General features: G+C 46.1%; 1 protein-coding gene across 3 annotated transcripts in view; it reads left to right on the forward strand.

Annotated features, from left to right (window-relative positions):
- LOC142498782 (uncharacterized) overlaps positions 1–19754 on the forward strand; it is a 137896-nt gene that overhangs the window by 60099 nt on the left and 58043 nt on the right. For all 3 annotated transcript variants that reach the window (XM_075607208.1, XM_075607209.1, XM_075607211.1), the window contains exons 8-10: positions 2199–2345; positions 16253–16295; positions 17437–17501. In XM_075607208.1, the coding sequence (XP_075463323.1) occupies positions 2199–2345; positions 16253–16295; positions 17437–17501 (255 nt within the window). The remainder of the gene's footprint in view (positions 1–2198; positions 2346–16252; positions 16296–17436; positions 17502–19754) is intronic.

Here is a 19754-nt window from a genome sequence, read left to right on the forward strand (position 1 = left end):
TCAAATATTTCCCCCCCCCCCCAACCTCTGGGAGAAGGCGAGAAATGCTGAGATGCGGGGGGGGGGAGGGGAGGCTGGGAAAACGAATAAATCTTTCATTTTAATTTCATTTGTTTACTGCTTGGTGTGTGTGAAACGCACTGCAGGTCACTGCATTTGCGCAGTGTCCCACACCCGTGTACTGTATCATACTGTAGCATTATATAGTTGTTGGGGGTTTTCTTTATCAGCAAAGTTAATAAAGAAAGAGTTTACATTTGTCAATGTGGAGATAAGTATCATCCTTATTCAACGTTTTACACAAGGGCTCCGGTTTTCAGGGTCATGTACAGTATCTAGCCCCTAGATTAGGACATTTTGTTATTAAAAAGAGGTCAAAAGGTTAATCTAACGAACCTATGACTCTTGCCAATGCGCTAACGTCAATTTTGGTTGCTTTAGTGTCATTTGTATCCGTGAGCAATGTTTACTGCTCTAAGGCTGAGTCCATAGAAGGACAGTCCGTGCTGAGCCGTGCGGACGCTCCGCGCTGAGCCCCTGCATCCTCCATGAGGATGTCTTTAGAGGGGGCTCACGCGAGCGTCCGCAGGCGTGCTGAGGCGCTGGATTTTTCAGCCGACAGCCAAACTGTTTTTCAGAGCGCTGTTGGCTGAAGACATCCAATCAGCGCGGAACAGCGTCACGGCGCCGTGACGTTGACGTCGGTGCGTCGCGGGCGATTGGCCCAGCGACGTCACTGCCCCGCCTCCCGATCGCGCCCGCTGGCTCGCCTGCATGGGCATGAAATCGCGCAGATTTCAGCAGGCGAGCCTCAGCGTCAGCGCGCCTCAGCCCTGCTACCCCCTCTATGGCCCCAGCTTTAGACAGAGAAATACGGGGAGTGGGGAGTATAAGTTACAGGCTGAACAGTTGATGATGAAATGTATCAGCATTATTGTCAGTTTAAAGCTGCAAAAATGTGAAGTCTTCTGTAGTATTAGATAATAGTAACTGTTTTTTTTTATTCAACTCTTAATGCCATTTTAATGAGTTTTAATATACCTGAGCATCCTTTTATTTCTATAGCAGGTTTTAGCCACCTCCCCAGCAGTCCAAGATCTTTGTAACACTTTCCTGTTTGTGATCATTTGTTGCCAATGTTGCCAGCAGTTTGAGCTGCAAACTGTAACAATAGTCAATGTTATCTTAGTAATGTACTGTAATGATAAATTGTAGCTGCTGAGTTCACTGAAGGATTGATTGAAACTGAAAAGCGGCCATTATTTTAGGCACGCAATCGGGATTCTGACAGATTTATAACAGGAGAGCCAAACGATTGCCAGCTTAGGTAAGAATGTAGAATTATACAGTACATGCTTTACATATAATAAGAAGAAGAACATCAGGGAGAGGGGATGTAGTATTGCTGGTTTAATGCCTCACAGCCTCTCTTGGGCACACACACACAAGGCTCTGTTAAGTGAGGGCTCATAACGTCTTGCTATCAAAACCAGCAATGGACGTTATGCGCCCTGAGGTTAGCGCCAATCCACAAAGCGAATTATTTGCAAAACCAATGGCCGCTAGTGATCTCATCAGGTGAGAGAGAGAGAGGGTGAGTGAGGGTGAGTGAGGGTGAGTGAGGGTGAGTGAGGGTGAGTGAGGGTGAGTGAGGGTGAGTGAGGGTGAGTGAGGGTGAGTGAGGGTGAGTGAGGGTGAGTGAGGGTGAGTGAGGGTGTGAGAGGGTGAGTGAGGGTGTGTGAGAGGGTGTGTGAGAGAGGGTGTGTGAGAGGGTGAGAGAGAGAGAGAGAGAGAGAGAGAGGGGAGGGGGATGGTGTTCAAGAGAGAGGCAGAGACAGAATTGTAGAATTTTGCTTCGACTTTGTAAATTTTGCCTTAACTTTTTTAGCTAATGAGTTCTAGACCTCTTTTTTGAAAGTCCGAATAAAACACGAACTGAAGTTTGCACATCTCTGTCTGCCAGCAACATTATTACTGCCGTTGTCCCGCCATCCTTTAGCTTAAGGCCCTTCAGGTCATATTACCTTGTAAGGACCAAGATAGTGATTATATTAATGCATTAAAAACAAGGTCCACAGTGTATTTGGAAACAAAATGTTTTCATGGTTTAATCTTCCCAGTTGGGCCCTAAATCACCCCTCTGCATCTGTACGTGTCCTGGTTTTCTAATCCGTCCTCTTTGCCGGATTTGGTCTTAGCTGGATGACATGAGAGCCCTCACAATGACACCGGATGGGAAACTGGCCCGTCACCTTGACCGGAGGTTCCAGCAGAGAGACAGTTGGCTGCCCCTGCAAGGGACCAGGTGGCCAGCAAATCATTTAACCCCTGGCAAAGGTCAAAAGGTAAGGAGTGTGCAACATGTTCCCAAACCAATTGGGGTTGGTCACTCTATGATGCAGAGTTATTATGATTGGTGTCTCTGATACAGTGTTACTATCATTGTAATCTGTATGATACATTGTTATTAGCAATGCTGTGTCTGATACAGTGTTATTAGGGTTGGCATCTCTGATGGAGTGTTATTAGGGCCAGAGTTTGTGTGGTACATTGTTATTATAATTGATGTCTTTATGATAAATTGTTATTAGCAATGATGTGTGTGATACTGTGTTATTAGGGTTGGTATCTGTGATATACAGTAGTGTTATTAGTGTTGTCTGTGTGATACATTGTGCCTCGATAATTCCCTGCACTCAGCTCATGTACATTTACTAGAGGACAGTTTGTTTCTGGTTCCCAGCTGTGCAGTGAGCAGATATCTGCCTGAGTGTGATTAATCACTCCTCACTGAAGGTTCTCCTGCCTGGGGGCCATTCTGGGAATCCAAGCAGTGACATTTTTCTTAGCAGTGTCCCAATGATCACAACTGTTATGTGTGTTAACTTTGGGGACAGGAGAGGTCTGGGAGTAGGAGTGGACAGCTTGTGCCCCTCACACTGGGGGGTGCAGACCTACTTACAGTAGCTCACAAACAAAAACATATTTAAATAATGCACACATTTAATTGGGGGTCTTAAACAAGGGCAATCTACAGTTTCTGGATTTCTACAAGTCTTCTGGTGTATTTGCAAATCGCGCAAGTTGTTTTTCAGCTGGCTCTCTGCAATGCTGCCTAGTTGCCAAGTAACTGCTTTTTCTGCCCTTTCTGCATATGTCTGTAGGAATAAAGGGACAGTCTTACGTACCAAGATCCATAATATTGTTGTCAAACTCGGCTCCCATCATTGGTCGAATACTGGAATTGCTGCAACACTTGCCATGGTACTTGGGACTCTGCTAGTTGCCGTGCTGTGCCAGTCCCACCAGCATTGAAGGGGTTGTACTGACCCAGAAATATTAACTATGCACTCTATTCTTCTTTAGAAGAGAAGGGGTTAATGTTTCTGGGGGCTTTTAACTGCTGGTTTCCATTTGCCCCTTCCAGCTCTTACAGATTGTGGGTTGCTGTATTTATGCAGCTCTCCCTGATGCTAAGTTACAGTATCAAATATGTAACCCCTCTACGTTTAGCTCTCAGACTTGTGACTATTGCTGAGGCCAGGGCCTGAGTCCTATTAATAACTTACTGGGCCACACGTGGCCTACAGTCAGATAGCGAGAAGAGTACGGACACGGTATATGGGGGGATACAACAAGTTTTCTTACACACTAATCACGTAGGTACCCTGTGATCCCCATATGAGGATCACTACACACAGTATACAAGTACAACACAATCCCCAGTAATGCTGTGTGGTTGTGAGTCAGTGTCAGTGGTGCACTAGCCACCCAATCCTGGATATGTTGCCTTGTAATGGTGCCGGCACACCGTGGGAGCTCGTGGTGTGCTAACTGTTGCAGGCCTGTACTTCGAAAAGGGTGCTTCCTAACCACTGTGTCTTTATAGCCATTGAATGTCCCCTCTGACAGCGCTTGAACTATCGTCCACGAATTTCCCTGTAGCTCTCTCTCTTGATGCCACGTGCAATCTCTGCAGACCTCGACCGAACCTGATCGCACTGAAGTCTGCGCAGATCTGACTCTACATGACCGCCCCCTTTTTAAAGGCACCTCCTCTTCCACAGCCGTTATCATTGGCTGCTCTCATGTCCTTTGCAGTCACATGTGCAGAGCACACGGGAGATAAACCTGCCAGGGGGCAGCGTGAGTGTGTGTGTGGAGCTCGTCACACAGGGGGTTACAAATGTATATATATATGTTTTATTGTTTCGGGATTTTCTTTATTTGTATTCATTTGGTGTGTTTTTTGCACCAGGTTGATGGCTGAGAGTCTTGAGTAAATACCACCCATAACCTCTCTCCCACCACACTTTTAATGATGGTGTCAGGAATTGAGTCCACGCCATGGGCTCTCCCTCTGTAAGTAACTTGCAGTTTTACATTTTGGCACCCATGGAATATTCATCTGCCTGCCCTAAAACTCACCCGAGGAAAATGATTCATCCGATCTTAAGCTCCAGTAATTAATTAAACACACAAGTATGACAACTCCTTGGGAATAATGTATGGCCCGACCAAGCTTGATGTATGTTCATGACCGGGACTCCGATTCATAGAATAGTTGATGGATCCTTTTTCAAAGCAGACAGACAAGCCTTGAACTGCTGATGCCCTCCCCTGACTGAACAATTGGAGAAAAACAGCACAGACTTTCTGCGTATTAATTACAGTGTCGATCACCGTATATATCCCCATTTTTATCCTGGTCACAAATTGTATAGTGAAATCCTTTGCAAACTTTTTGAAAAAAACACATAGGGGGTAATACTACTGTATATACTCCGTTGGCCATTTATGAATGAAAATTTCCCATTTACTTTAATAGCGATGTTTGGCTTACAATGGCCCAAATGGCTGCCTCGGGATGTATAGAATATATAGAATTACCCCTTTAGTGTCTAATTATAATTTCAGGGCATGACCACTGTTATGAATTTAGAGCAAGTACATGACCCAGTTCTGAATTGCTGTACCCTTCCCCAAGTCTTCTACAGCACAAAGCAAAAGTCAGACATTTAATAACAAAAGTATTTGTATGGCTTTTACTTTGTCAACCTTAGTATTAGTCTGGAAGATCTACATAGATAAACGGACTAATAATTGCTAGATTATGATGCAGGGACTTGAAGGTGCAGCTACAAACATTCCAAGCCTTGAAACCTCCCATCCCAGTTCATGAAAACCAGTTTCCACTGGGCCAGTTTGGTTTACCTGGGACCAGATGGGAATTCACTGTGACTTTAAAATGCTTTGTCATTTTTTATTCATCACAAGAAATTGTCTTCTGACCCTTTCCCCTCTACTGAAACGGGATAGACTCTCTATAAAAGAGTATATAGTGCCATTATGACCATGAGGTATTGAAGATATGCTCTGATTTTCTTGCCAATTACTATCCCTGCGTTCTCCTGTGGGGCCCCTCTAGTCGTGCATGAGTTAAGAATAAGAGCCGGTTATTGCAATTAAGTTTTTCCTCTCAATCACTCCTTCTCCTAGTTTTAAATACCAGGGCACGCACCCCACTCGGGTGCTAATTTCCACATGCTTTGTGTTTTTATTAAACAGAAAGGTCAGATACATGAAAACACAGACCTCAGGAGAAGGATTATTTAATAAAGCTCAGACAGGGAGCTCCGATGCAATTATGTAATAACAAGAAAACTTCATTAAGCACAGAAGGATGAAGACGCATGCTGGCAAAGACCACCCCAACATCCCATATCGGGTCATTTATTCCAGTTATACTCCACTCCATACTGAGCTAAAGACCAGTGCCTCCCCTCCCACATATGATGATGCTGTAGTTATAAATACCAGCTATAGAGCAGCCCCTGTTGGTGGCAAGTAGCACTGCAATATGTTCCAGATCAGTTGAACCCACCTTCCTAATCTGGCGGTTGCTGCCATTCATGTCAATGGTAGTTACCTCCAGATTGGGCTCGATACCCTGCATCGCTCTTTGATGACTCCAGGCCCTTGTGAGGTGTGAACCAGCTGGCAGAAGGAGGAGTTGCCTGCCACATATTGCAATGGGATGTAGCCAATTCTGTGTCTTCGTGTGACATTTTCTGCGCCCCTTTTCTTGGAGCTAAAATGGATCCAGGTGGCAAAAAACCTCTCTGTCAAACAATCTGACGTACAGTAAATGGGATAAGTACAAACAGAATCTAAATGTAGAAGGCTCACCAGACATCTATAATACTTTTAAATGTCATGATACAAGCAGGAAAACTGCAGGGGCAATCGGCAAAAGCAAAAAGATAACACCAGTAAAAAACAATGCTTTGCTGGGCAAGCTGCAAAACTGCATAGAGGAGCTTATTAGTAGGAACCATGCCTTTGAGCTTCAGTGGGTAAACCTGGTTTGAATCCCGGTGTCGGCTCTTTCTGATCTTGGGCGCCAGGCACCAAACTTAGACTATAAGTGTAGATTTAAAAAGTGAATTGTGAGCCCTTCATTGCCGTGACCCATTATACCTGCAAAATTCTATGTACAGTGCTGCGTATACTCCCAGCGCTATGTAAAAAATATTACTTTTATTATCTACACCAACTAGTCCCAATAACTGAGGTTTGCCGTGTACTTTTCTAACCAGTTTATTGGTTTGTTTTTTCCAAGCATCAATGAGGTGTTGCAGCTGCTATTTGGTGACAGTGCTGATCTGTTGGATAACACTGTACTATACCATCCTTCCGCTCCATCCGGAGATTCGTGTCAGACTTAGGGGGAGATTTACCAAGGTCCATTGTGGGTTAACGCCACGGATCTGGCGTTAACTACCATTGAAGTCAATCGAGCCTCAGTGAATCTCACTCTCAGACATTCACTCACACTTCTTCGTTATGCTGCTTTTACCATCTTGTGATAGCAGCAGTGATGTCTGTGCTGGAGAATATTAACCTTCTTAAATATTAATGTTAAACACATACATATCTAATCGTTCAGACCAAATCAAGGCCACCTTCCTTGCCCACAGATTTCTAATAGAACACAGTCGTGCAGCAGTTCTGCCATAGCCCCGCTTTGCTCTGTGTTCGCTTGAGAAAAGACACGTAACGGTATAATGGTGTAACGGTGGAACCTTCTCCCCCTTCTCTGGCACCAGTCTATTCGAAACCTCAACCTCCTGTCCTAAATAATAAGCTTCAGTAGGAGATAACGTCCAACTATTTATCAAAGTCTCCGGCTTGCAAACCCTGGTCAAAACAGGCAAATATCTGCCCAACATTTATTAAAGACAATAGTAACAATATTTGGAAACAATAGTTTTTTTTCCTCTTCGATAACTGGTTCTGTATTTGTATATAGAAAGCCAGCGCATCAGAAAAAACAAGACCTGTTTGGTAATAAAGAACTGCAGTTGGTATAAACTCCTTCCATATAAGCATGTATCATAGCATAGCCCTAATAGCGTTAGGGGACTAGTACCTAATGCCAGCGGCACCATATATGAATAGTACAGACCAGAGTCCCATAATAAAGGAGAAATAAAGGGTACGGCGACCCATAAGTATCACTCACTTATATTCTCCTGGAGTGTCCAACCACAGGTATGTCCAGGCGTGCAATCTCCCAGGTAGTAGCAGGAACAGGTAAAAAGATAAGGCAGTGCACTGCCAAAAGGAATAGAAGGAGGCTCATGGCAAGCAGCATCAAAATGATATTTATTCCATGTTAAGTGGATCAAAGGTCCCCCCTTAGGTCACAACAGGGGTCCACCAACGCGTTTCGGGCAGTATGCCCTTTCTCAAGGTGTACAAAATACTATTTGAAGCTCAATTTTATATCCTAGCGCCGATCGCGCTATCGCGTGACTTCACGAATAGTGTGACCAATCGGATTGCATCTCCCTTTAGGCGCGTCCCGATTGGCTGCTAGGATCGCGTCATATCAACAAGCATTATTGAACATCACATCCTACAATGTAAGGGCTATGGGATAAAGGGTGGTGCTTTCCGATTGGTCCACTAATACATACAACAAGTAAAACTTTATTATATTTAACAATTTAACATAAAAACGTCCATGACTTCAAAAGAAAACTTCAAAACCCAGATGCAAAAGAAAAAAAAGAAATATAACATAAATAAACGTTTTTCAAAGAATAATAATAGTGTTTAAAAATGAAATAATAATAATAATAAAAGTACAAATGAATAGAAAAAGTGATAGAATGATATACACAGAAAAACAATGTTTAAAACTAAACAAAAACTTTAAAAATTAGAATTTAGAAATTCTAACTTTTTTAAAATTCTAATTTTTAAAGTTTTTGTTTAGCTTTAAACATTGTTTTTCTGTGTATATCATTCTATCACTTTTTCTTTTCATTTTTACTTTTATTATTATTATTTCATTTTTAAACATTATTTGTATTCTTTGAAAAACGTTTATTTATGTTATATTTCCTTTTTTTCTTTTGCACCTGGGTTTTGAAGTTTTCTTTTGAAGTCATGGACGTTTTTATGTTAAATTGTTAAATATAATAAAGTTTTACTTGTTGTATGTATTAGTGGACCAATCGGAAAGCACCACCCTTTATCCCATAGCCCTTACATTGTAGGATGTGATGTTCAATAAAGCTTGTTGATATGACGCGATCCTAGCAGCCAATCGGGACGCTAAGGGGAGATGCAATCCGATTGGTCACACTGTCCGTGAAGTCGCGCGATCGGCGCTAGGATATAAAAATGAGCTTCAAATAGTATTTTGTACACCTTGAGAAAGGGCATACTGCCCGAAACGCGTTGGTGGAACCCTGTTGTGACCTAAGGGGGGACCTTTGATCCACTTAACATGGAATAAATATCATTTTGATGCTGCTTGCCGTGAGCCTCCTATTCCTTTTGGTTCTGTATTTGTAATTTTTTTTTTTTGCTCCTGTGTTGCTCCAGTTTTGCACCTAGGAGACTTGGCTAAATAGACACTGTAGCTTCCACATCTGAACTCTGTGGCTTAAATTAACTGGTACCCTTCATTGACTACAAGCAGTGAACCACAAGCCTGCACTTAGGGGCTATTCTAGTACGTTCGATAAGTCATCGAGCATTTTGAGCACTTCTCGAACGATTTGGCATAGGTAGCCAGTCAGAAAGCTTCAATAACATGCAAAAACCGTTTGGAAAGTGCTCCTTCCCGAGCGGCAGCGCTGCGGCTCCGACACACCGGGCCTGAGCTCAAAAACAGCTCCAACTCCCGTTTTTGTAAAATCACCCTATTCTAGTAGCTCCGATAGTCACATCGAGCCTGTAACTAGCGAGCAACTTGCAAATCTCATCTCGCCACCTCGAGGGCGGCGGGATGGGATTTGTGGTAGGACTTAGAAGAAAAAAATATTTTTCCTGCATCGGATTGCCCCACATTAATATCAGCTCCGGAGACCCCCGGCTTCAATCCTATGTAATAAAAATAGATATACAGGCAGCTTCATTACCTTAGCGCAAGCATGTCAAACTCGCGGCCTACGGGCCGCATGCGGCCCACAATGAACATATTTGCGGCCCAGCTCGCCAATATTTAACTCGCGCTGCGCGTGCTTTCTCCAAAGGAAAAAAAAAAAAACCTCCCCCTCTCCCGATTGGCTGGCGCGTGTTGGCACGCTGCCAGAATTTTTTTGGGCCCGGAGCAAGCTCTATCCGAGCTTGCATAGTGAGGCCCGCCTCTTCCTGCTGCCTGCTGCCCGCCTCTTCCTGCTGCCCGCCTCTTCCTGCTGCATGGAGCAAGTCAGGTGACTACTGCTCCATGCCTGCCTTGCTTCTCCCTTGCCCTCCTGCTCCGATTTCCCGTGTGTGTCTGTGTGTGTCTGTGTGTCTATCTGTGTGTGTGTCTGTGTGTGTCTGTGTGTGTCTGTGTGTCTATCTGTGTCTGTCTGTGTCTGTGTGTCTGTGTGTGTGTCTGTGTCTGTGTGTCTGTGTGTCTGTGTGTGTCTGAGTGTGTGTGTGTGAGAAAGAGAGAGTTTGAGAGAGAAAGAGAGAGTTTGAGAGAGAGTGTTTGAGAGAGAGAGTGTGTCTGAGAGAGAGAGAGTGTGTCTGAGAGAGAGAGAGAGAGAGAGAGAGAGTGTGTCTGAGAGAGAGAGGGTGTGTCTGAGAGAGAGAGAGTGTGTCTGAGAGAGAGAGAGTGTGTCTGAGAGAGAGAGAGTGTGTCTGAGAGAGAGAGAGAGTGTGTCTGAGAGAGAGAGAGAGTGTGTCTGAGAGAGAGAGAGTGTGTCTGAGAGAGAGAGAGTGTGTCTGAGAGAGAGAGAGTGTGTCTGAGAGAGAGAGAGTGTGTCTGAGAGAGAGAGAGTGTGTCTGAGAGAGAGAGAGTGTGTCTGAGAGAGAGAGTGTGTCTGAGAGAGAGAGAGAGTGTGTCTGAGAGAGAGAGTGTGTCTGAGAGAGAGAGTGTGTCTGAGAGAGAGAGTGTGTCTGAGAGAGAGAGAGTGTGTCTGAGAGAGAGAGAGAGTGTGTCTGAGAGAGAGAGAGTGTGTCTGAGAGAGAGAGAGTGTGTCTGAGAGAGAGAGAGTGTGTCTGAGAGAGAGAGAGTGTGTCTGAGAGAGAGAGAGTGTGTCTGAGAGAGAGAGTGTGTCTGAGAGAGAGAGTGTGTCTGAGAGAGAGAGTGTGTCTGAGAGAGAGAGTGTGTCTGAGAGAGAGAGTGTGTCTGAGAGAGAGAGTGTGTCTGAGAGAGAGAGTGTGTCTGAGAGAGAGAGTGTGTCTGAGAGAGAGAGTGTGTCTGAGAGAGAGAGTGTGTCTGAGAGAGAGAGTGTGTCTGAGAGAGAGAGTGTGTCTGAGAGAGAGAGTGTGTCTGAGAGAGAGAGTGTGTCTGAGAGAGAGAGTGTGTCTGAGAGAGAGAGTGTGTCTGAGAGAGAGAGAGTGTGTCTGAGAGAGAGAGAGTGTGTCTGAGAGAGAGAGAGTGTGTCTGAGAGAGAGAGAGTGTGTCTGAGAGAGAGAGAGTGTGTCTGAGAGAGAGAGAGTGTGTCTGAGAGAGAGAGAGTGTGTCAGAGAGAGAGAGAGTGTGTCAGAGAGAGAGAGAGAGTGTGTCAGAGAGAGAGAGAGTGTGTCAGAGAGAGAGAGTGTGTCAGAGAGAGAGAGAGTGTGTCAGAGAGAGAGAGAGTGTGTCAGAGAGAGAGAGAGTGTGTCTGAGAGAGAGAGTGTGTCTGAGAGAGAGAGTGTGTCTGAGAGAGAGAGAGTGTGTCTGAGAGAGAGAGTGTGTCTGAGAGAGAGAGTGTGTCTGAGAGAGAGAGTGTGTCTGAGAGAGAGAGAGTGTGTCTGAGAGAGAGAGAGTGTGTCTGAGAGAGAGAGAGTGTGTCTGAGAGAGAGAGAGTGTGTCTGAGAGAGAGAGAGTGTGTCTGAGAGAGAGAGAGTGTGTCTGAGAGAGAGAGAGTGTGTCTGAGAGAGAGAGAGTGTGTCTGAGAGAGAGTGTGTCTGAGAGAGAGAGAGTGTGTCTGAGAGAGAGAGAGTGTGTCTGAGAGAGAGAGAGTGTGTCTGAGAGAGAGAGAGTGTGTCTGAGAGAGAGAGAGTGTGTCTGAGAGAGAGAGAGTGTGTCTGAGAGAGAGAGAGTGTGTCTGAGAGAGAGAGAGAGTGTGTCTGAGAGAGAGAGAGTGTGTCTGAGAGAGAGAGAGTGTGTCTGAGAGAGAGAGAGTGTGTCTGAGAGAGAGAGAGTGTGTCTGAGAGAGAGAGAGTGTGTCTGAGAGAGAGAGAGTGTGTCTGAGAGAGAGAGAGTGTGTCTGAGAGAGAGAGTGTCTGAGAGAGAGAGTGTCTGAGAGAGAGTGTGTCTGAGAGAGAGTGTGTCTGAGAGAGAGTGTGTCTGAGAGAGAGTGTGTCTGAGAGAGAGTGTGTCTGAGAGAGAGAGAGTGTCTGAGAGAGAGAGAGTGTGTCTGAGAGAGAGAGAGTGTGTCAGAGAGAGAGAGAGTGTGTCAGAGAGAGAGAGAGAGTGTGTCAGAGAGAGAGAGAGTGTGTCAGAGAGAGAGAGTGTGTCAGAGAGAGAGAGAGTGTGTCAGAGAGAGAGAGAGTGTGTCAGAGAGAGAGAGAGTGTGTCTGAGAGAGAGAGTGTGTCTGAGAGAGAGAGTGTGTCTGAGAGAGAGAGTGTGTCTGAGAGAGAGAGAGTGTGTCAGAGAGAGAGAGTGTGTCAGAGAGAGAGAGTGTGTCTGAGAGAGAGAGAGTGTGTCTGAGAGAGAGAGAGTGTGTCTGAGAGAGAGTGTGTCTGAGAGAGAGTGTGTCTGAGAGAGAGTGTGTCTGAGAGAGAGTGTGTCTGAGAGAGAGTGTGTCTGAGAGAGAGTGTGTCTGAGAGAGAGTGTGTCTGAGAGAGAGTGTGTCTGAGAGAGAGTGTGTCTGAGAGAGAGTGTGTCTGAGAGAGAGTGTGTCTGAGAGAGAGTGTGTCTGAGAGAGAGTGTGTCTGAGAGAGAGTGTGTCTGAGAGAGAGTGTGTCTGAGAGAGAGTGTGTCTGAGAGAGAGTGTGTCTGAGAGAGAGAGTGTGTGTCTGAGAGAGAGAGTGTGTGTCTGAGAGAGAGAGTGTGTGTCTGAGAGAGAGAGTGTGTGTCTGAGAGAGAGAGTGTGTGTCTGAGAGAGAGAGTGTGTGTCTGAGAGAGAGAGTGTGTGTCTGAGAGAGAGAGTGTGTGTCTGAGAGAGAGTGTGTGTCTGAGAGAGAGTGTGTGTCTGAGAGAGAGTGTGTCAGAGTGTGTGTGTGTCAGAGTGTGTGTGTGTCAGAGTGTGTGTGTGTCAGAGTGTGTGTGTGTCAGAGTGTGTGTGTGTCAGAGTGTGTGTGTGTGTCAGAGTGTGTGTGTGTCAGAGTGTGTGTGTCAGAGTGTGTGTGTGTCAGAGTGTGTGTGTGTCAGAGAGTGTGTGTGTCAGAGAGTGTGTGTGTCAGAGAGTGTGTGTGTCAGAGAGTGTGTGTGTCAGAGAGTGTGTGTGTCAGAGAGTGTGTGTGTCAGAGAGTGTGTGTGTCAGAGTGTGTGTGTGTCAGAGTGTGTGTGTGTCAGAGTGTGTGTGTGTCAGAGTGTGTGTGTGTCAGAGTGTGTGTGTGTCAGAGAGTGTGTGTGTCAGAGAGTGTGTGTGTCAGAGAGTGTGTGTGTCAGAGAGTGTGTGTGTCAGAGAGTGTGTGTGTCGGGGACAGAGAGGGAGAGGGGGGAGAGGGGGACAGAGGGGGAGAGGGGGACAGAGAGGGAGAGGGGGACAGAGAGGGAGAGGGGGACAGAGAGGGAGAGGGGGACAGAGAGGGAGAGGGGGACAGAGAGGGAGAGGGGGACAGAGGGGGAGAGGGGGGAGAGGGGGACAGAGGGGGAGAGGGGGACAGAGAGGGAGAGGGGGACAGAGAGGGAGAGGGGGACAGAGAGGGAGAGGGGGACAGAGAGGGGGAGGGGGACAGAGAGGGAGAGTCGGGGAGTGTTGGGGAGAGGGAGAGAGTGTTAGGGAGAGAGAGTGTCAGGGAGAGAGAGTGTGTCAGGGAGAGAGAGTGTGTCAGGGAGAGTCAGGGAGAGTCAGGGAGAGTCAGGGAGAGTCAGGGAGAGTCAGGGAGAGTCAGGGAGAGTCAGGGAGAGTCAGAGATGCCAAGTGTCAGGAAGAAAACATTAATTTTATCGTTCTTTTTTTTTATACTGTACTTTTCGAAATAAACCTACGTTTCTTTGAAAATTGAAGTTTTTTTTGTTTTTTTGCGGCCCACCTAAACTTAAACCTTGTTTATTTGGCCCGTATTGGCCTTTGAGTTTGACATGCTTGCCTTAGCGGCTAACCACTAAGGTAATGAAGGGGTTAAATACCAGTGTCAGTTTATTGTGGGTAGAGGGGGTGGGTGAAGGTGGTATTTGGCCCGTGGTTGGTGTTTATGTCTACCGGGAGGGTTATAGGAGGAGTTAACCCCTTCATTACCTTAATGGTTGCTACCGCTAAGGTAATGAAGGGGTTAACCCCCCCCACCCCCCCACCCCGTTACCCACCCAGTAAGCGTAAACACCCCCAATGGGCCAAATACCACCGTCACCCACCCCCTCTACCCACAATTAACATTAAAACACAATACTAGCCAATACAATCATTGATTGCAAGTGTGGTTACCTATGCCCTCAATGGGAGCAAAGACAACCCCAATGGCAATGAATGGGCACCCTACTACCCTCCCCCTAACACAAATAGTACAGTAATGGGCAAAATCCCTTTTATCCAGATCTGGATAATAGCTAATTTGCCTATAAAAAAATAAAACATTATCCAGCCAGCATAAAGTAAATTAAAGTTGCACTTTCCTGTGTAGGGATGAAGGCCGTCCTCATCCCACTTGTCTTCTCTTCTTCAGTCGGCACTGACAGTAAAATAAAAAAACTAACTACTGGCCACTAACCCCTTAATCACCTTTGCGGTTATTAACCACTATGGTAATTAAAGGGTTAACCCCGTCCTGCTAGCCACCATATAGGTCTAACCACTCACCCTGGGGCAACTACCCCCTTCACCCATGCCCTCTACCCCCAAGAAACTAGGTATTCAAGTTTAACTCCTTCATTGCCTTAGCGGCTAGCCGCTAAGGTAATGAAGCTATTTTTAGTTTAATAACAGAGTATTTGTAGCAGGCTTCCTGAGTTACAGGTACCGGTATCCCCACATTGTTTAAATATCCCACGTCATGTGACCGGGACATTTAAAAGCACAGGAGATACCGACAGCCCCTTTATCCCCGGGGCTGAAATTAATGCGGTTTTGCTCCAGAGACGACCTGCTTCAATAATATGTTAATAAAATTTAAATAACAACAGTGTGATCGCCTGTGAGAGCTTTGCAGGGAGATGCAGCTCTCTCTGTGCAGGGAGATCGCCTGTGAGAGCTGTGCAGGGAGATGCAGCTCTCTCTGTGCAGGGAGATCGCCTGTGAGAGCTGTGCAGGGAGATGCAGCTCTCTTTGTGCAGGGAGATCGCCTGTAAGAGCTGTGCAGGGAGATGCGGCTCTCTCTGTGCAGGGAGATCGCCTGTAAGAGCTGTGCAGGGAGATGCAGCTCTCTCTGTGCAGGGAGATCGCCTGTGAGAGCTGTGCAGGGAGATGCGGCTCTCTCTGTGCAGGGAGATTGCCTGTGAGAGCTGTGCAGGGAGATTGCCTGTGAGAGCTGTGCAGGGAGACGCGGCTCTCTCTGTGCAGGGAGATCGCCTGTAAGAGCTGTGCAGGGAGATCGCCTGTGAGAACTGTGCAGGGAGATTGCCTGTGAGAGATCGCCTGTGAGAGCTGTGCAGGGAGATGCGGCTCTCTCTGTGCAGGGAGATCGCCTGTAAGAGCTGTGCAGGGAGATGCAGCTCTCTCTGTGCAGGGAGATTGCCTGTGAGAGCTGTGCAGGGAGATCGCCTGTGAGAGCTGTGCAGGGAGATTGCCTGTGAGAGATCGCCTGTGAGAGCTGTGCAGGGAGATCGCCTGTGAGAGCTGTGCAGGGATATTGCCTGTGAGAGCTGTGCAGGGAGATCGCCTGTGAGAGCTGTGCAGGGAGATCGCCTGTGAGAGCTGTGCAGGGAGATCGCCTGTGAGAGCTGTGCAGGGAGATCGCCTGTAAGAGCTGTGCAGGGAGATGCGGCTCTCTCTGTGCAGGGAGATCGCGTGTGAGAGCTGTGCAGGGAGATTGCCTGTGAGAGATCGCCTGTGAGAGCTGTGCAGGGAGATGCGGCTCTCTCTGTGCAGGGAGATCGCCTGTGAGAGCTGTGCAGGGAGATGCGGCTCTCTCTGTGCAGGGAGATGCGGCTCTCTCTGTGCAGGGAGACGCGTCTCTGTCCGTGCTCTTCTTACAGACTGCGGGCAGATCGCACGGGCAGAATTTAGAAAAAGGCTGAGGTAAAGTCACTGCTACGCCGAGCGGCATTGGCATTTTCCTACTTCACGGGTTGTTACTTGTGGTAATGCTTTCTGATTCTTTCTGAATACCGTGATGACATAAAAGTCAGACCGCGAGGTAGGGTCGTGCCAAACCATTCGGTTTCGCAGTGATTTTATCGAAGAATAGGCCCCCTAGACCAGGCTTTGCTGTAGGAGCATCGCCCTGTTTTCCCGAATGTGTCACCGTGGTCCTACTTCATGGCTACGCCTACAACATGTATTGTACGGTTCCCCTTATTACAATCACCACCCAGCCTCCTATTACTTCCAAAGCCTCATGTCAGGATAACTCTGAATGATTTCCTCTTGTTCTCTAAAAGCCTGAGAAATGTGCCCAGGAAAGATAACTGTGGGCTTTTCAACTAAAATGTCCCAGATAATTTAAGAAATTACCTCTAACCATGCTGTGTGAACTATTTTCTTTCCTCGGCAGACTGCAAACCTTAATGGAACAAGGCCACAACCTCCACGATGTGGTAAGTTAAATTATTACCTCCAACAGGCCCTTGTTGCTTTATACGCAGATATTTCCATTGCTTGGCAATTTTAACTCTTCCTGTGCTGTGGAGGCCAACAAATTAGTGCAGGGAGAAGTCTGCCTTTTCACTCCTATATTAGACTTATTCACTGGTAACGTTTGAAGGGGCAACTGGTGCCATCTGTCTATCACTGGGTCCCCGCCCTCTTTTTGTTACTCGGGGAACAAACAGGCTACATGTGAAATCTCAGTGAATAAGGGAGATACAGAATTTGTAATCTTCTATTGAATTTGGATGAGAGAACTTTCATAAGGGAGAAGGTAGAAAAATAAATCTCACTGATTAACAGGGAGACTTGGCCAGCATGGGATGTAGTGAGAGGATCCGACTGGATTTCGATGCACATATGTTTTATTCTAACATACTTCATCAGGACTAGAGATTGGGCGAATTCACCCAAATCCGTTTCCCTGATTTTCTCGCATTTCCCTTCCCCGACCCCTCCCACCCCCCCATATCCATTTAGCAGTATAAAATCCGCGGACTGATTTGGTCGGTTTTAATCCGCGCAGATTCATCAAAAATCCACCATTGGGTACGATCCGTTGACGGATTTGTAGAATGTAATCCGTGGATTCAGCAGCCCGCCTTTGGATCGCTGAACCTGCGGATTCTGCAAATCCGTCCCCGGGTTGCGGAATCCGCGGGGGGTATTGGTAATAATAACAAAAATCCGCAAAACCCGAATCGCCCTTTTTGAAATTGATCCGCGGAAATCCGTGGACCAATGGAACCGGCCGATCCGCTGCGGATCCAAATCCAGCCCATCTCTAATCAGGACACTTGTGAAGGTGTGTTAACATGAAATGCTATGTATTGCCATATACTGTACTTTCTGCGCTGTGTCCTTATGACTCATCAACATCGTCGTTGGTTAAAGAATCAATTTCAGTCATGGATGGTTTATAAACTGTGATGGGAAATGAAAAAAAAAACGTTTCAGCTGATGCTCCCAATATGATATGATGTTCTGATCATATCTAATCTCATCTGATGTTGGTACACTGTAGTCATTGCAGGGTAGATAATTCAGCAGTATCTTTCAGCTCTTTCTCTCGTTCTCTCTTCCCTTCTTCAGAGAGCGAGGACTCTTTGGTGGACCCAGCTAAAGAACCCTGGACACTTGTAACTCCTGTACCCCATGTGAGTATCACTGAAAGGGTTCAATCATTTGGATTACCAGTTCACCCCTTCATTGTTGGAGACTAACCACGTGCCCAATCGTACCCACCGGTCCTGCCAGACTCCAAGAGGTCTCTTGGCTGCAACACCGCAGAAAAACCAGGGCGTAAAAAAAACAGCACCAGATTTACCAAAGGAAATCTCATTGCTTCAATTGAGATACCTTTCCTTTGACAAATCCGGTGCGTTTTGTTTTTTGCCCCAGTTTTGCAGACGTTAACTGCTGTTTTCTTTTTGTAAGGGGCGTAGATGTGAAACACCTGAGTTTGCCACACGTTGGGAATGAACATGCAAATAACATCATTTGGCTGCACCAGTCTCCTGTTCTCCTGATGTAGCATGACAAATTGGAGCTCCCACTGTGACTGCCGAGTAATCAGACTGTGACAAATGCCTTACTACCAGCAATTTGTTTTCATTTCACTGAAAATTTCCGCCGTCGTCTTAACAATGCAGCCTCAATTTATTTATATAAAAATGCTCTGGTTAAATCGGAGCCTCTGAGATGACTGTTCAGTTATTTATCACCGTTTTTTCTCCTTTATTAACTTTCCATTTTACTGCTTAAGGTTACCAACAGGGGGGGCTGCTTTAGATCCATTACCCCTTCCATGCCGAATGGGCTTTCTAGTACTGTAGACCATAAGAACTGAGAGTGCCATATCATCATGGCAGGACTGGAGAACCAGTGGAGAGCAGGGTATCTGTGTGCCAACAAAGACACTCCATACCTCCCATTCTCTGCCGAGGTCCACATAGACTGAAAGTATGGAGGTTGCAGACTGGTTCATCTTGCCAAGAGACATTTGTAGCCATATATAGGTCTTAACAATGACACACTTTGCAGCGAAAGCATGTTAACAGCGGCTGACTGGCACTTTTTAGCCTGGGGGGCAAGCCCAACAAACTGGCCCAAGAAGCAGGTGACACACACACCATATACACAGATGTTCCCACTAGATACATGCACAATGCACAGGTGTGCCCACCAGATACACGCACCATGTACAGATGTGCACACCAGATACACGCACCATGCACAGATGCACACACATCACACGTACCGTGCACCACACATACTGTGCATGTCTTATATACATAAACATACACAAAATATATGCACCATTACAATGGTGCATAACTGCATACAGTATATCACCGCTCCATGCACTCTGGCTGGTGTGTTACTACACACCAATCAGAGTAATAATGTGCGTTATATGCACCTTTTACATAAACAGTGAGTGTGTACTGTATACGTGTATACGTATATATGTATGCATACTGTATATAGTAATTCATGGCAATAGGTTCAGGTGAGTTGGTTGAATGTAGCGAAATTCATTTTGTCCAGCTTGCTCCTAACATTGAATGACAAATGGATATCTGTCCCTTGCCACCTCATACATATACCACACAGATGCTAAGTAGCGCTCTGACACTCCCAAAATAATAGTGCATAAAATAAAATTTAAATAGTGTAACAATAAATTCTTAAACGTGAACTATCAGTGATAAAAGGAAAACAAACACACTCAACCCTTAGTGAAGACTGTTTCAACAAAGTCTTCTACACAAACTTCTTCCAAAGGGACTAGGGGAGCGTCGTAGGTAACCATGAAATAAAGAAACATCACATAGTATAGTAATGTTAAATAAAACAAGTGATAAGGTGAACTCGCAAGTGCCTACTCACAATAGAGTTGAAATATCAAGCGACCATCCAGCTTAAGGGGTGGATGTTCCCATAGGTGTGCAGCAACAAACAGCAGCCAATCTCAAATAAAAAAGAGCAAACCAATGTGTAGAACGAAAGATGTATTGATATTCAGTGATATACAATTCAAGCCTTACACTTAAGATGGTTTAGAAGCGCAGTGTAAAACATATGGCAGGTCCACAGCGGGTCGCGATCTCCGTGTGTACTGCTCTCCGGAGTACTTCCGCATCCACGCCCACGGTCACACGTCACTTCCGGTGTGGCTGGAACCTCCTGACTCTATGGTATAGATGCGCTCCTGGTACTCTCTCTCACTCAAGTGTTTCAGCAGAGGATCCGTGAGAGAGAGTACCAGGAGCGCATCTATACCATAGAGTCAAAATGTTGGAGGCAAAATGTGACGTCACAAGCCCTATTTAAGGCCGTGACGCCTCATTTGAGCCCAAGAAGATGACGAGACAACATCGGTTGGGATCTACCATGGGACTTTTTGG

This window comes from Ascaphus truei, chromosome 7 (genome assembly GCF_040206685.1).
Source record: "Ascaphus truei isolate aAscTru1 chromosome 7, aAscTru1.hap1, whole genome shotgun sequence".
Classification (NCBI taxonomy): domain Eukaryota; kingdom Metazoa; phylum Chordata; class Amphibia; order Anura; family Ascaphidae; genus Ascaphus; species Ascaphus truei.